Source organism: Zophobas morio, unplaced genomic scaffold, assembly GCF_036711695.1.
Source record: "Zophobas morio isolate AGI-343-1 ecotype UQ-CSIRO unplaced genomic scaffold, CSIRO_AGI_Zmor_V1 ptg000428l, whole genome shotgun sequence".
NCBI classification, from domain to species: domain Eukaryota; kingdom Metazoa; phylum Arthropoda; class Insecta; order Coleoptera; family Tenebrionidae; genus Zophobas; species Zophobas morio.
Genome location: NW_026972532.1, coordinates 16,352 through 30,143, shown reverse-complemented (window position 1 = coordinate 30,143; position 13,792 = coordinate 16,352). Strand labels below are relative to the sequence as shown.

General features: G+C 20.1%; 1 protein-coding gene across 1 annotated transcript; it reads left to right on the top strand.

Moving 5' to 3' along the window:
* Nucleotides 1-6,184: 6,184 nt before the first annotated feature.
* On the top strand, nt 6,185-12,489 carry LOC135120842 (caldesmon-like). The gene is made up of 6 exons (XM_064045162.1): nt 6,185-6,349; nt 6,673-6,754; nt 6,804-6,890; nt 7,520-7,628; nt 9,497-9,586; nt 12,485-12,489. Exons 1-6 carry the CDS (start codon nt 6,270-6,272, stop codon nt 12,487-12,489), a joined length of 453 nt encoding a protein of 150 aa, XP_063901232.1. The 5' UTR covers nt 6,185-6,269.
* Nucleotides 12,490-13,792: the final 1,303 nt, after the last annotated feature.

The window sequence follows — 13,792 nt, the reverse complement described above, 5'->3', positions numbered from 1 at the left end:
CGTACTATAATTTAAAATAAATATCTGAGACAGTCAGTGCAATATTAACAAAAGAGACTTTGGAAGTTAACTACGCATTTTTTTATTCTTTTACCTTCTAAGCTTTACTTATGTTAATTTAAATTCAAAAATGGCTGTGCTCTCTGATACGCGTTTTGTATATTGACAAAGGTACTTGCTATAGCAAAGTGGTCAGCGCTAACAATTTTTATTAATTTTTCCAGACTTCAGTTAAATGTTTGTTAAAAATTTTAAATGGGCGGGCATTCTTATATTCTTAGCTTTTGTGCTTTTTCTTCAAGATTGGAAATTTAAATTTTTTAGATATTTCGTAAGTTGTCGTACTTTTCATAAATATACAGTAATCGCTCATAATATATAAAAAGTTTCCTATCACAACTCTTTACAAAGGGAATTTATTAAAACAAACAGGTATTTATTCTAAAGGTTTAGAAGCTAATTTTTATTTTTATTTTTTAAAGTTTCAATCCTATATAAAAAGGAAAAACCACCACAAAAGATGCCCGTTGCCAATTAGGTTTTACAACCCAACGAAGTAACTATTTTTTTGTGTACGAAAAGGTATAAATAGTAGTAAATTAATGCTAAAAAAATTTAATTTATGATTAAAATTGAAATGCGCACTACAAGGTTCACCAAATTTTTCCTTTTGAAACTTTATTTGCCTCTAGAAGTATATATCGACTTCCCGGGCAAAACTTTACCTTGCCACGCTTAAGAGATGCTAATAGTTGAGAAATTTAAACTTGTACTTAATTTTTTGGGTTCTAAATTTACTTATACAGGAATCACCAAAACGCCAACTATGGATTTACCTTTTATTCAAGATTCGTGGATTGACGGAGTCTGTTTTACTTCTCTAAAATTTATTTTTTTACTATTTGCTTTTACTTTGAGACACGGCTGTTGTATTTGTATTTTTGTAGTTATCCAAAGCGCTTTTTAATAAAAATTAATATTTTTAATTCTTAACTCGCAGGTTTGATTACTGATAACTGATAACTATTGTTGTATTTATAAACAATTCGTTTTAATGGTAAATAAATAAATAAAATGTTTCTTCAGGTCGGTGACGCTCACATCATAGTAAATCTTAAGTACATTAAAAATCGAAATTCTGGCTATTTTTCTCCTTTACTCCAATATTATTATCGCTGGTATCTTAACTAAGAATTATATTTTATCTAAAATTTTAAAAAGGTATTAATTAAGATTAGCTTTCATTTAAGGTATTGTTAAAAAAAAGTTTATTTTAATTTATAACTTTTCAAATAATTTATGGTTACCCATTTTAAATTTAATCCGAACGTTAAGAAAAAAGGCACTACAAATTTATGTTGTGCTGCTCTTTTAATATTTTATTAATTTTTTTGAACGCAATAGAATTTTTACTGTCTTAGTGATTTCAAATTTACTTATTTTTAGTTTGTTTAAGGTTGAAGGAGAGAAACCTCAAGGGGTGTTGTTCAAGCACGGCAGTTATAAAAAAAGAATTCGCGGTTTTCTATCTCATTATCTTTTAATAAATTAATAACTGTTTTTATATAAGATTCGAAAATATATACTTTTTAGAACTTTCTCCAAAAAATAATTTTTCATAAATATTAAAATATAATATCAAAGCAAATGTAGCAAGTGTGTTAAGAAAGAAGACTCTCACGAGGCTACAAAGAGCGCATGTGTTTCATTCTCTGTAATAGTGTAACAAAAGTTGTGTACGTAATTTATCCACCTAGGATGTGAGTCGTCATCGTAGCTCAGTGGAGAGAGCAATCTTGCGTAGTCTCAAGGTAGCGGGTTCGACTCCCATCGGTGCCAACTCGCATTTTAATGATCTGGTGGTTAATTGTTCAAGTTACCTTCATACATTGACTGACTGATTTCAATAGTATCCATTATTTTATTTATATTAAATTTAACTTGTAAATCTTTCATTTTATATTTAAAAATATTTTATTTATAGAAAAGAAAATGATAAGAAATACTATTTATTAACTTATTTCTTTGGGTGTTTTTTAAATAATAATAATAATCATAATATAATATATTAACAATATTATAATAAAAACAACAATAAGCAGGTATAACTATTGGTTATATTCATGTACAATGCAAAGTTCCACAACAATTTAGACCTCAGCTTGTTTCTCCGGATACTCCTGTTTATTTGGATTTACAGGCAACAAACTTTTATATATACATTTTATTATTAGTATTATTATTATTATTTACTCTATTAAAGGTTTTTACACCTACAAAAATTCTTCGTTACCATTTTGTTGGAATTCCCACGTGCGTTATGCCCGATTATTTCCAGCTGGCTTCTAGAACGCAAGTATTGGGCTTATTTTATATAGCATTCTACGCTTGATTATTGTGAGCGTGCATAAAGGCTCATTTTGTTTTTTACGATAGGCAGAAACCTGCACATCTTTTATAATGAGTTTTCAAGCGTACTTTAGGAAAATGACTATTTGTTTTGGGCCAATCACATTTAATTTAAAAAAATAAAAAATTTTGTTGACCAATAAAAAGTGTTAATATAATACTTGGCAGTAACAAACATTTTCTTAGATTTAATTTTATTTTAAAAACTTCATTATTTTGGTCTACTAATATAAAAGGAGCATGAAAAGACTATTTTAATTGGCTGAATACAATCATGATTTTTAATGTTAATAAAAAGGTCACAGAAATTATGTTATTTATTTTTTTTTAAAAAAAACTTTTGTCTAAGGAAAACCGGTCTTCCAACGCTTTTACAATACAAGCGTGCGTTATGCTTAACGGGATTTTCTATAATAACTTATTGGAGTGGGTCGCCTATCATCGTTTAATAGGTACTTTTTTATTATATATAAATATATATTATATAACTCTACTAGATAATATTGTTTATTTCTTGATAATAAATACCATTTTAACTATATTATTTTCAATATATATAAGGAATAGACCACTTTCTAATATACGTTAACGAGGATCCCACAAAATACAGATTACTGTTAAAAAATTACATAAAAAAGGGTTGAAACTCTCTACTGGTTCTTTTTAATGGTATTTTATTGTTATTTTTGCCTATAGGACATGTAGAGGTTGTTGATTGGGACACTTTTGCTGTGTTCCATTCCCGATATGGGCATGCTAGTGGTTTTTACGATCAAGGTATCCAATAAAGGAGAAAGGTTATATTATTATCATTATTACTGGTTTAAAAAAGATGCGCAGTTGGGCTCATGTCTCCATCGAAGCGTGGGCCGTTTTGACTATTTTATTTCTTACGATGTTGATGAGTTTATTCAAGTTCGTTCTTATTTTCTAAAGAAAAATCTAAATGCCCTGCACCCTCGTGTGCTGAAACTTTCACTAAAAAAAGCGCTTGTTTCCTGGGAGGGTTGCAGAGGTTGCTATTTGCCTTGCATTATACGCGACCGTCGCGTGAAACTTAAAACTTTATATAGGCGACCAACCACAAGCGGGCTCTTTAAAAATTAAGAGCCAATTTTTTGGTTGCTGGACTCCCAATTACGGAAAATTACATAAAGAGCTAAGTTGGGCCCCAACCGACCGTCTTATTATAAGATACCACAATAAAAGTGCCTCATTTTGTTATTATTATAAATGTTATCGCTTTTCATAATAATTATAGTAATTTTTATTATGCTTAACGTTAAGATTATATACAACAATAAATAATAACTACCAGATATAATTATAAAATCTATAAAAGTTACAATAACAAAAAGTTATTTTTACCAATAAATATTATTGTTGTTAATGATAAGTATATAATATTTAATTAAATTATTAAGTTATATTTTAATCATTATCATTCGTAATTGATATTGTTATGAAGCTAATTATAAACCTAAAAGCTATAAATTGTTTACTTAGTATTATTATAATATAATTATTATGTAATATTTTACAGAGTATATAAGAATAAATAATATATAAACTTATATATTAATTTAAAAATTTTTTTTAATAAAAAAAAAATCACTCAGTCATTGATTAATAAAACCCAGTTTACTGGCAGTTATCATACTTGATTATATTTTATCGTTAGTAATTATTATTATATGTGTTATTGTTGTTGAACTACTACTAATTATTTTTATCGGTACTGCTATTTTTATTATTAAACATAATAATTAGTCTATTTTTAAAGCTTGGAATATTATTATTTTTAATTATTTTTTGTTTCTTTATTAATATTTTTAAGATATTTAATTTTCAATTATATCTGTTATCACCAGTACCATTATTTGACGGTTAGGATTGTTATAATTATTTTGCTGTTATTATTGATAAATAGTGTTTTTTTTAATGTTTTCTTGTTAATAAGTACAAATAGTAATAAACTTATAATGTATTACTTCCCCGATAATAAAAGAATGTTATTAGTAAGACTACTATAAATAATTAACAGCATAAATTATTATTGTAAATAATAATAATTTATACTGTTTTCAATATGAGAATTACAAATAGTGCATATAAACTTAATATTTTCTCGTTGGTAGTGACTGTTATTATTTATATTTATTAAAAATTACGTATATATTGCTATATTAAATTTACAAGTTCAAATAATTAATTTTGTTACTATCTTAGCATATGATCTGAAAGGCCACTCTGTTCTGTATAATGCAGTGTTTTCTGCTAACCAAGCGATTCCCAACAGAAAATGTATATTTACTTCATATGCACTTTTAAAAACTTAAATTTATTCATTTAATAAAAAGTTTATTACTTTTTGTAATTAATCTAAAGAAAGTAAATTTATTTAAAAGCTAAATCACTTCAAAAGCCTGAACGAATAGCGCAAACATCTGTACATCAACCATTTTCTTATAAGCAAGGCTACACCGAAGTTAATTGTAATAGCGAAGTTATACGAATTGTGCATTACAAAAAGGAGCGTCTAGGTGTTTTTGAGCTGGAAAGTTTGCCGAAGAAGATGGACAGAAATTATAAAACCCATCCTGTTCGTCTGGACTTGTCTATGCGTGAGTATTTGCCTGCTTTAACCGAGGAACTATTTTTATTTCAAAACAAAGAGTTCTGTATTGATAGTAAGTACCCTTTTTATGTAGATTTATCAAATTCTTAAGAGCTTGAAAGTAATACGAATTTTTAGAATAATTTAACGAATAAAAATATGTTTATCTCATTTGCTTATTTTTTTAACAGTTTTAGCTTTTCAACTAAGCTATATTCATGGTCATTACCTATAAATAAAATCTTTTACTAATCAAAAGTGTATTATGAGTGAAATAAACGTAGAAACAGTTTGTCTAGATTAAAAGTTTTAGCTCAAAAAAAAAAACCGGAAATTTAAGTCACCATTGGGAGTAATTAAAAATAGAAAAATAGTTTTTATTTATTGAAGCATAACTAAAAAAACAAACAACGCATGTTAATAGGAACACCTTACATTAAAGTTTTCTCTAACGAAAACAAAAATAGTCAGGTTTGAACCTTATTTTATTAACTTTTTTAGGTAATAACGTTCGTATTTAGTAAATTAATTATCTAAAAGATTTAATAACTAACAATATAATTAATTAGCTAAGTATTAAAAGAAGCAAGCATATTTTAGAAACAGGGCTAAATTTTGTTGCACTAATAAAAAGTACCTTTTAACTTCTTTTTAAGAACTAACTTTTTAACTATTAAAACTATATTATACCTTTACTCCATATATATAAATTTTGTAGATGCAGTTCATACTGAATAATCACTTGAAACTGAAAAGAAAGATAAGTTAATATTATTTTCGGAAATTCTTCTTTGTTAGTGTATAATTACGACAATTAAGTACCAGTTATTATTTTAAGTTAATAAAACTAATTAGTAATTTTTTAAAAAAAATTCTGATTACAAGTAATTAACTGAATATAACGTCATAAATCATTTGTAAAAGAAAAGTAGATAAAAAATTGTTTTAACTCTAAAATTTACATATAAACTTTTTATAAAACTTTATAGAAAAAAGTATATTTAAAAAATAGAGTACAATAGTATCTACAATAACTTTATACTTTTAATAATAATATAATAGTAAAAGTTGTTAAAGCTCGAAAACAAGAACTTAAACGTACGTAACGAAGTTTGTACTAGCTTTAAAGGAGGGTCAGCACGGAAATAGGAGTTTTTATGTTTTTTACCTTGAGCGAAGTAATCTTGATTGATATTATCGTTCTTACAACTTTTTTTTCTTTGCTGGAATTATCTTTGTAGAAATGGGAAACAAAAAAGTTTATGTTAATGCGAAAGCGTTAGCAGCTAAAGAACGACTGGAGCAAAAAAAAATAGCAGAAAAGTTATTGAAATTTTTCTTCACTAAAAAAGTTTTATTAATTTATTAAAAAAATTATTAACGTTGAGTTCCTATTCAATTAATATGTTAATATTTATATACAATGTTTCTTGTCTTCCTTTAAAGTAACTTTAAATATAACTGACTTTTAAAATTATTATATTACTAGTAGATTTACTTATTAATTCTTTTTAATTTATTATGTTTACTATAAGAAATATTGTCTTTGTATATCGACAAGTTTGGTATTATATTTTATTATATATATATATTAGTTATATTTCTCGTAGTAAATTTGTAAATTTTATTTTTTTATTTTTATATAGAGAGCGATTAAGATTAATAAAGGACGAGCGGGAGTGGCACGACGAAGGATCTAAAATCCAACAGAAAAGAGCAGCGAGAAAAGTATTTATTATAATAATTATTAATTTTTATAAGATAATAAATTTTAAAGGCCCTCCAAGAACAAAAGAAAGAGGCAACTCTCTCACGAAAAAAGGCCGCTAAAGAAGCTTTAGAAGAAGAAAATAAACAACTAAAAGTTCCTTTTATTATTATTATTTCTATTTTATTTTGATTTTAGATTCAATAGTTAAATGTAGTTATAATTTTATGGATTATAACACTTTTTTTTTATATAAATAACTTTGTTAACATACCACTATTTTTTATTTTTTATATAAATAAAAATTAATATACTTGTAAAAATTTTTAATTTAATCTAATTTTTTTTATTACTTATAATATTTAATTAAACAAACTCTTAATATTGTTTGAACGTGTAATATTTACCTTACTGGAATATTGAACACTTTTACATGAATAGTTTATTAACACTACTATTTTTTTTATTTTTATTATAATTAAAATAAAAATTATATATAATTTTTCCTAGTTGATCTTAAAGTTTTTATATCTTCTATTAATTTAATAAATTTTTAGAATTTGTGGACTTTATAATATTAACTTTTTTAAGTTTTTAACTCTTTTAATTTTTGCAGTTTTATTATTTTCTAATTAACCGTTGTATTTAATCTAAATTTTAGATTTTTTATAAACTTTAGAGTTATTATTTTTTATTAAATTGAAAAATATATTGTTTTACCCTAAAGAAAATTTTTTTTTTATTAAATAGTCCTAATTTGGCTACTTTTATTAAATAATGTGAAGGGCAAAAAGGAAAATGCACCTAAAAAAATTACGCAACATGAAATATTATTAATGAAGGAAGAAAAATTAAATTCAGCCAACTTAGAAAAAAATTTAAGACCGAATTTTGGTACTTTTTTTATTTTATTTATGAAAAAAATATATTAAATTTTTTTTTTAAAACTTTTTTATATAAGTTTATATTACCTTTATTCTATGAAAAATTTATAAATTTTTTGTAATAAAAAATTATAATTTAAAGATTTACAAGAGTTTAAAATTATTTTTTAAAGCTGTTCAAAAAATTTTTGTTACTAAATGAATAATTTAAAGATTTACAAAAGTTTATATTTAATTAAAATTTATAAGGAAACTTCATAAAATTTTTAAACTTAGTTAACGAAGTAAAGATTTAAAAAATTTTATATTTATTTTATTTTTCAGGAATTTTCATATTTTGTAACTAAATTTTTCAATGTTAAAAATTTACAGAAGTTCATATTTAAAATAATTTTACAAGAAAATTTGGGAAAATTTTTTGCATTATATTTTGTCTATTTTAACAGTTTTATTTCTTTCCATTTAATTTGATTATTCGTAACATTGAAAATATAACTTTTAATTTTTTACAACTTTTGCAGGTTTTATTTATTTATATTTTTTCAACTAACTAAATTTATTATTTAAAGATTTACAGAACTCTATATTAAACTTTATGAATACTTTATAAATTTTTTTACATTCAAATTTATTATTGTTTTATTAATTTCAGTTTTATAATTTGGTATATATAAATTTCTTTTAATTTGCTTTATTATTATTTATAAAATATTAACTTTTTTTATTATTTTTACTTAACAACAGAAATTAAATTAAAATATATTCTAAAAATCCAATATTAATTTTTTTGAATTTATTTTTATATTAATAAAACTTTTTAATAAGTTTTGGTACGAAAAAAAAGAGTTTATTATTTTTATTGTTTCAGTTTTTTATTTTAACTTTTAATAAAAAAAATAAATTTTTTAAAAATCTATACAAAAATGGAAATTCTTTTTATATATAAACATTTGAAAGAAAATTTTTTTTTGTGTTATTAATTTCTTATTATATAATATTTTTAAACTACTTGACATGTTAATAATATTTTTTTACTTTTTATAATTACCAAAATTTTATTTTATTCTATCCATATTTATTTTGAAAAAAAAATATTATTATTTAAAGCTTTTAATATATTAATTTTTAATTTTTCTTTAAATATAATAAAAAAAATTTATTAATCTCTTAAAAGTTTTCAATAACTTTCAAAAGATATATAATGAAAGTTTTTTTAGTACTCATTTTTATTAAACTTTTTAAAAATTATAATAAAAATGACAATTTATTATTATTATCCATTAACTTTGTTTAAAGCGCTTATTAATTATCACGTATTATTATTATGAATTATAATTTATATCTAATTATCATTTAATAATTATTATAATTTGGATTATCGTTTATTGTAATTATTACTAATTATTATAATTAGAATTTTTATAAATATTATTATGTTCTTATGTATTATTATTATAAGTTATTATATTAAAATTAATATGATAATGTGTTATTATATTATAACTATTTATCATAATTATTATTTTTGATAATCATTTCATAATTATTATTATTATTACTATTCTTTATAATAATTTACTATAATTATTGTTCATTTATATTAAGTTATTATTATTATTTTTTTGAGTGATATTATTACCAAGTATTATATATACTTATTTATCATTTTTGTCATTATTTATTATTATTGTTGTTTATTACTAATTAAATTACTGTTAAATATTATTATTTATAATTCTTTATTATTTATTAAATTATTTTTAATTATTTATCGTAATAATTATTATATTTAAATTTATTATTATTATTATTTAATAATATAATTATCAAAATCATTATTAAGTATTAATAATAATCATACTTTTTATTTTTTTTTAGAACTTCCAGATTTTATAAATCCAAATAAAGAAAAAGCGGCTCTCCTTGCTGAAGGCCACGTGGAGGCTCAAGGGATAGACGAAGCGTTGAGTCTTTTAAACTTGGCTCAGACTAATCAAAAAACTGTTTTTTATTATAAAGCTTTTACTATTTTTTATTTTTTAATATTGATGAAATTTATTATTATTGATTTTTTTTTTAAACTTTTAATAATTTAAAAATTTTTTAAACTTTTATTGTTATTGTTATGCTTCTTTATTTTATTTTTTATTTTTCATGTTATTTTTTTTTACAATTTTTTTTATTGGTATTAGTAATCATTTTTTCTAAATTTTTTTTCCTTTACTATATATCTTATTTAGTTTTATATGTTTTAAAAGTTATAATTATTATTATTTACTTTTACTATTACTATAAATATTTTTTTATATTTAATTTTTTGTTCATATTTTTAGTTTTATATATTTTTTAAAGTTATTACTATTTTTACTTATATTTAATTTTTTAAGAGTCAATATTTTGTTAGTTTTATACAATTTTAAAGTTAAACTATAAGTGTTGCTACAAATAATTTTTATATTTATTTACTATTATTTTATTAAATTTGTAATTTTTATAGTAATAATTATTATTTCCATTTTCTTTTGATAGTTATTATTATTCATTTATTTATATTATTTATATTTGTTATGTTCAACTTTTTTCCCCATTATTTAATATTATCTATTAATATTTTATTATTTTCTTATCATTCTTATAATTATTATTATGGAAATATTATATTTTTGAGTATAAAATTTATTATTTATTTAATTTATTCTACTTTCTATATTAATTTTTATTATTTACTTTTTGTTTTTCTTATTATTATTTTAAGTTGTTTTATTTATTTTTATATTATTATTATTAAATTTTTAATTTTTTTTTAAATTTTATTATTGTATTGTATTATTTACTTATTTATATGAAAATGTTATTATTATATAAAATAATAATTTTTATTTATTTACGATATTAACATTATATTACTTTTACTTATATATTTTATTAATATTTTATTATCTAATTATTAATATGTAGATTTTTTTTTGTTTTACTAATTATTATTACTATTTTAATTTATGGTATAATTTTTATATTTATTATGTTATTTTTTTTTTTAATAATATCTATTTGTACTTTTCTCATTGTTTTAATTATGAATATTATATCACAAATAATATACTAATCACTTATTAATATGTGAATTATGTTTTGTTTTACTTGTCAATAATAATTTTTATTTATTTGTTATAATAATATTATATTATATTATTTTTAAAAATTTATTATATTTTTCTATTTCTTTTTTAAAATTTATTACTATTATTTTTCTAAATTATTAATTTCTTATATACTTTTCAACCAATTTTTTAATTTTTATATTAATATTGTGTATTATAATTATATTTTTTTAATTTTATTCTACAATTTGTATGTATTAGAATAATATTATATTATTATAATTAACTCATAATAAAGAATTACTCATTTTCTTATATTATCACTTTCAATAATGCACGATTATATTATTATAAAACAATTATTTTTATTATTAATTATAATAGAAACGCTTAACTTATAAAGAATTTGAAAGCATGCATTTGGAACAGGCTAATTATTATTATTATTATTACTGCTATTGTTATTATAAATACTATTATTGCTATTTATATAATACTTATTTCCAATACTATTAATATTATTAATAGTATTATTATATAGTATCTATTAGTATTTTCAATACTACTACTATTATTATTGGAATTATAATAATTTTATTATAATTAAAATGTTTTAATAAAAATTATCGTGTTTTATATATTTAGAAATCCATAGATATATAAAGTTTTTTGTTTATAATTTATATTTTATATTATTGTTTATTAAAAAGTTTAGAAAACTATTATCATTACTATATTATTTAAAAATGGTTCACAAAATATTATAAAATTTTTATACAACTCTTACACTATTGATTAGTTTGCTTATAAACTTTTATGTTTATTATTATTATTATTGTCTTTGATATATTATTATAAAAAGTTTTTTTAAAAAAATATTTTGTATTATTATTATAATCATTATTACTGCATTTCAGAGCCTTTGGAATAATGCTGGTACTTCTTATTGGCTCGTTGTTTTAAACGCGCTGTGTATTGGCTAGTTTGATATTGAAAATTATCACTTGGCGTAGGAAATATCTTTAAATTGGTAGCTCTATTTCTAGTGGCGCCATTATAAATAAAGCTGCGTGATTGCATAAACATTTAGCACGAGCACGTGAACCGTTGAATTATCTTGCGCTTCATAAAGCTCCTTATTTGTAATTTAATGAGCTTTAATACTAAAAGGCGCCGAAATAAAACCGTCATTGCCGCGTGCTTGTTCTTAACGAAGTTTTATTTTATTTTTTTTCAATTTTGTTTGCAAATTTGTGAGCTGAAGAAACACGATAATATAAATTCCTCGTTAACATTATTTTTTATAAATAATTTTTCTTATCAGTTATTAAATTTTTTCATAATAACTATATTTTCTTAACTTTTATAATACTCAATATCATTTTATTTTTATATTTATTATTTATTGAATTTTTCACACTATTTTTTTTATAGAACTTAATAACATTATCCTTTAAGTTTGTTTTTAATTACTATATTCATTATTAAGTTCACCTTTTATTATAACTTTCTTTCGTTGTTAACTTTCTTATACTACTCAATCATATTATTTCTTATATATATTTTATTTTTATTATTATTTACATAATTTTTTTATTATACAATATAATTTTTTCTAAATATATTTTTTATCCACAATAACTATTTTATATATATATATTTCTATATTTATTATTTAACTTTTCACATTAACTTAAAAAAATTTCTTTATTTATTTTTATTGTACTCAAACTATTTTCCTTTTACTAAATGATGAATTTTTTAGGTTAAAGCCGAATATCCAACACTAAAACTTCAACAACATAAAGTTATGATAAGAAAAAACTGGATAAAAAGTCCTTTGAATCCCTTAAACCAGAAATAAAAAGTAATAACAATAATAATAATAATATATCCACTATTTTTCGATACACAATTTGTAATTAAAATTGCAGCATTTTTATTTTTTATTTTTTGATAAATACTCAATAATTTTAAAAGAAATTTAATACAGAAGATTTTGAAAACTTTTTAATTTAATTTTATTAAGAGTTGTTTTTTTATTTTTTCAATATTTTAATTTAAATTCTGTGAAAAATTTAATTTGAAAATTTATTAATAATCTTATATTATAGATTTATTAGTTTAATTTATTTTTTTAATATTTTTTTATATAAAGATCATCATAACTTTTTTTCTTTAATTTTATAAGTTTTTTTATTTTTCAGATATTTGTAAAATATGATTTTTGTAATTGATTTTAAATTTTCATAAAATAGTGTAAATATAATTTTTATAAATTTTGTTTTTTTTTAAATTTTTTTCATAAAAAATTTATTTTTTTTTTGTATTTGTATAGTATTATTTTTGTAATTTTATTTGTTTTTTTTACTCTATCAGTAATTTTTTTTAAAGTTACTTTTTCTTTGTAATATTATAAATTATTATTTTATAAATTTAATTTTTTTTTAATTTTATTAATTACACTAATAATTTTATGTAAGTAATCTTTAGTATTATAAATTATTGTTTCTGGTATAAATTTTAAGATTGTTTATATTAAATATAATTTCTATAAAAATTAATTTATTTGTATTATTTATTATTTTTTATTTAAAAGTTATTATTAATAATGTTCAAAGCTTTTTTTGTATTATTAAATATTTTTGTAATATATTTTAATATTAAATATTTTTAAGTTGGTTTTTTCTCTGGTATTTTTAAAAAATCTTTTTAATATATTTAGTTTTTCAGTTATTTCACTTTATTAATTATATTTTTACTAATTTAATTAGTTTTTTATGGAATTATTGTAATAAATTTTATTTTTTTTTAATTTTTTTTTACATTCATATATTTTTTAAAGTTATTTTTATTTCTTTAGTATTTTCTATAATATTCCTGTAACACATTTCTTTGTATTAATAATTTTAATAACTTTTCTAAAATATAATTATTGTACTAAATTTTAATTATTAATAGTTTTTTAAAAATTCATTATACAATTCGTTAAAAATCATATTTTTTCATTTTTATTTTGTCTAAATTTTATTTCTAATTTTTTTTCTACTTCGTTTTATTTCTATTATCATAT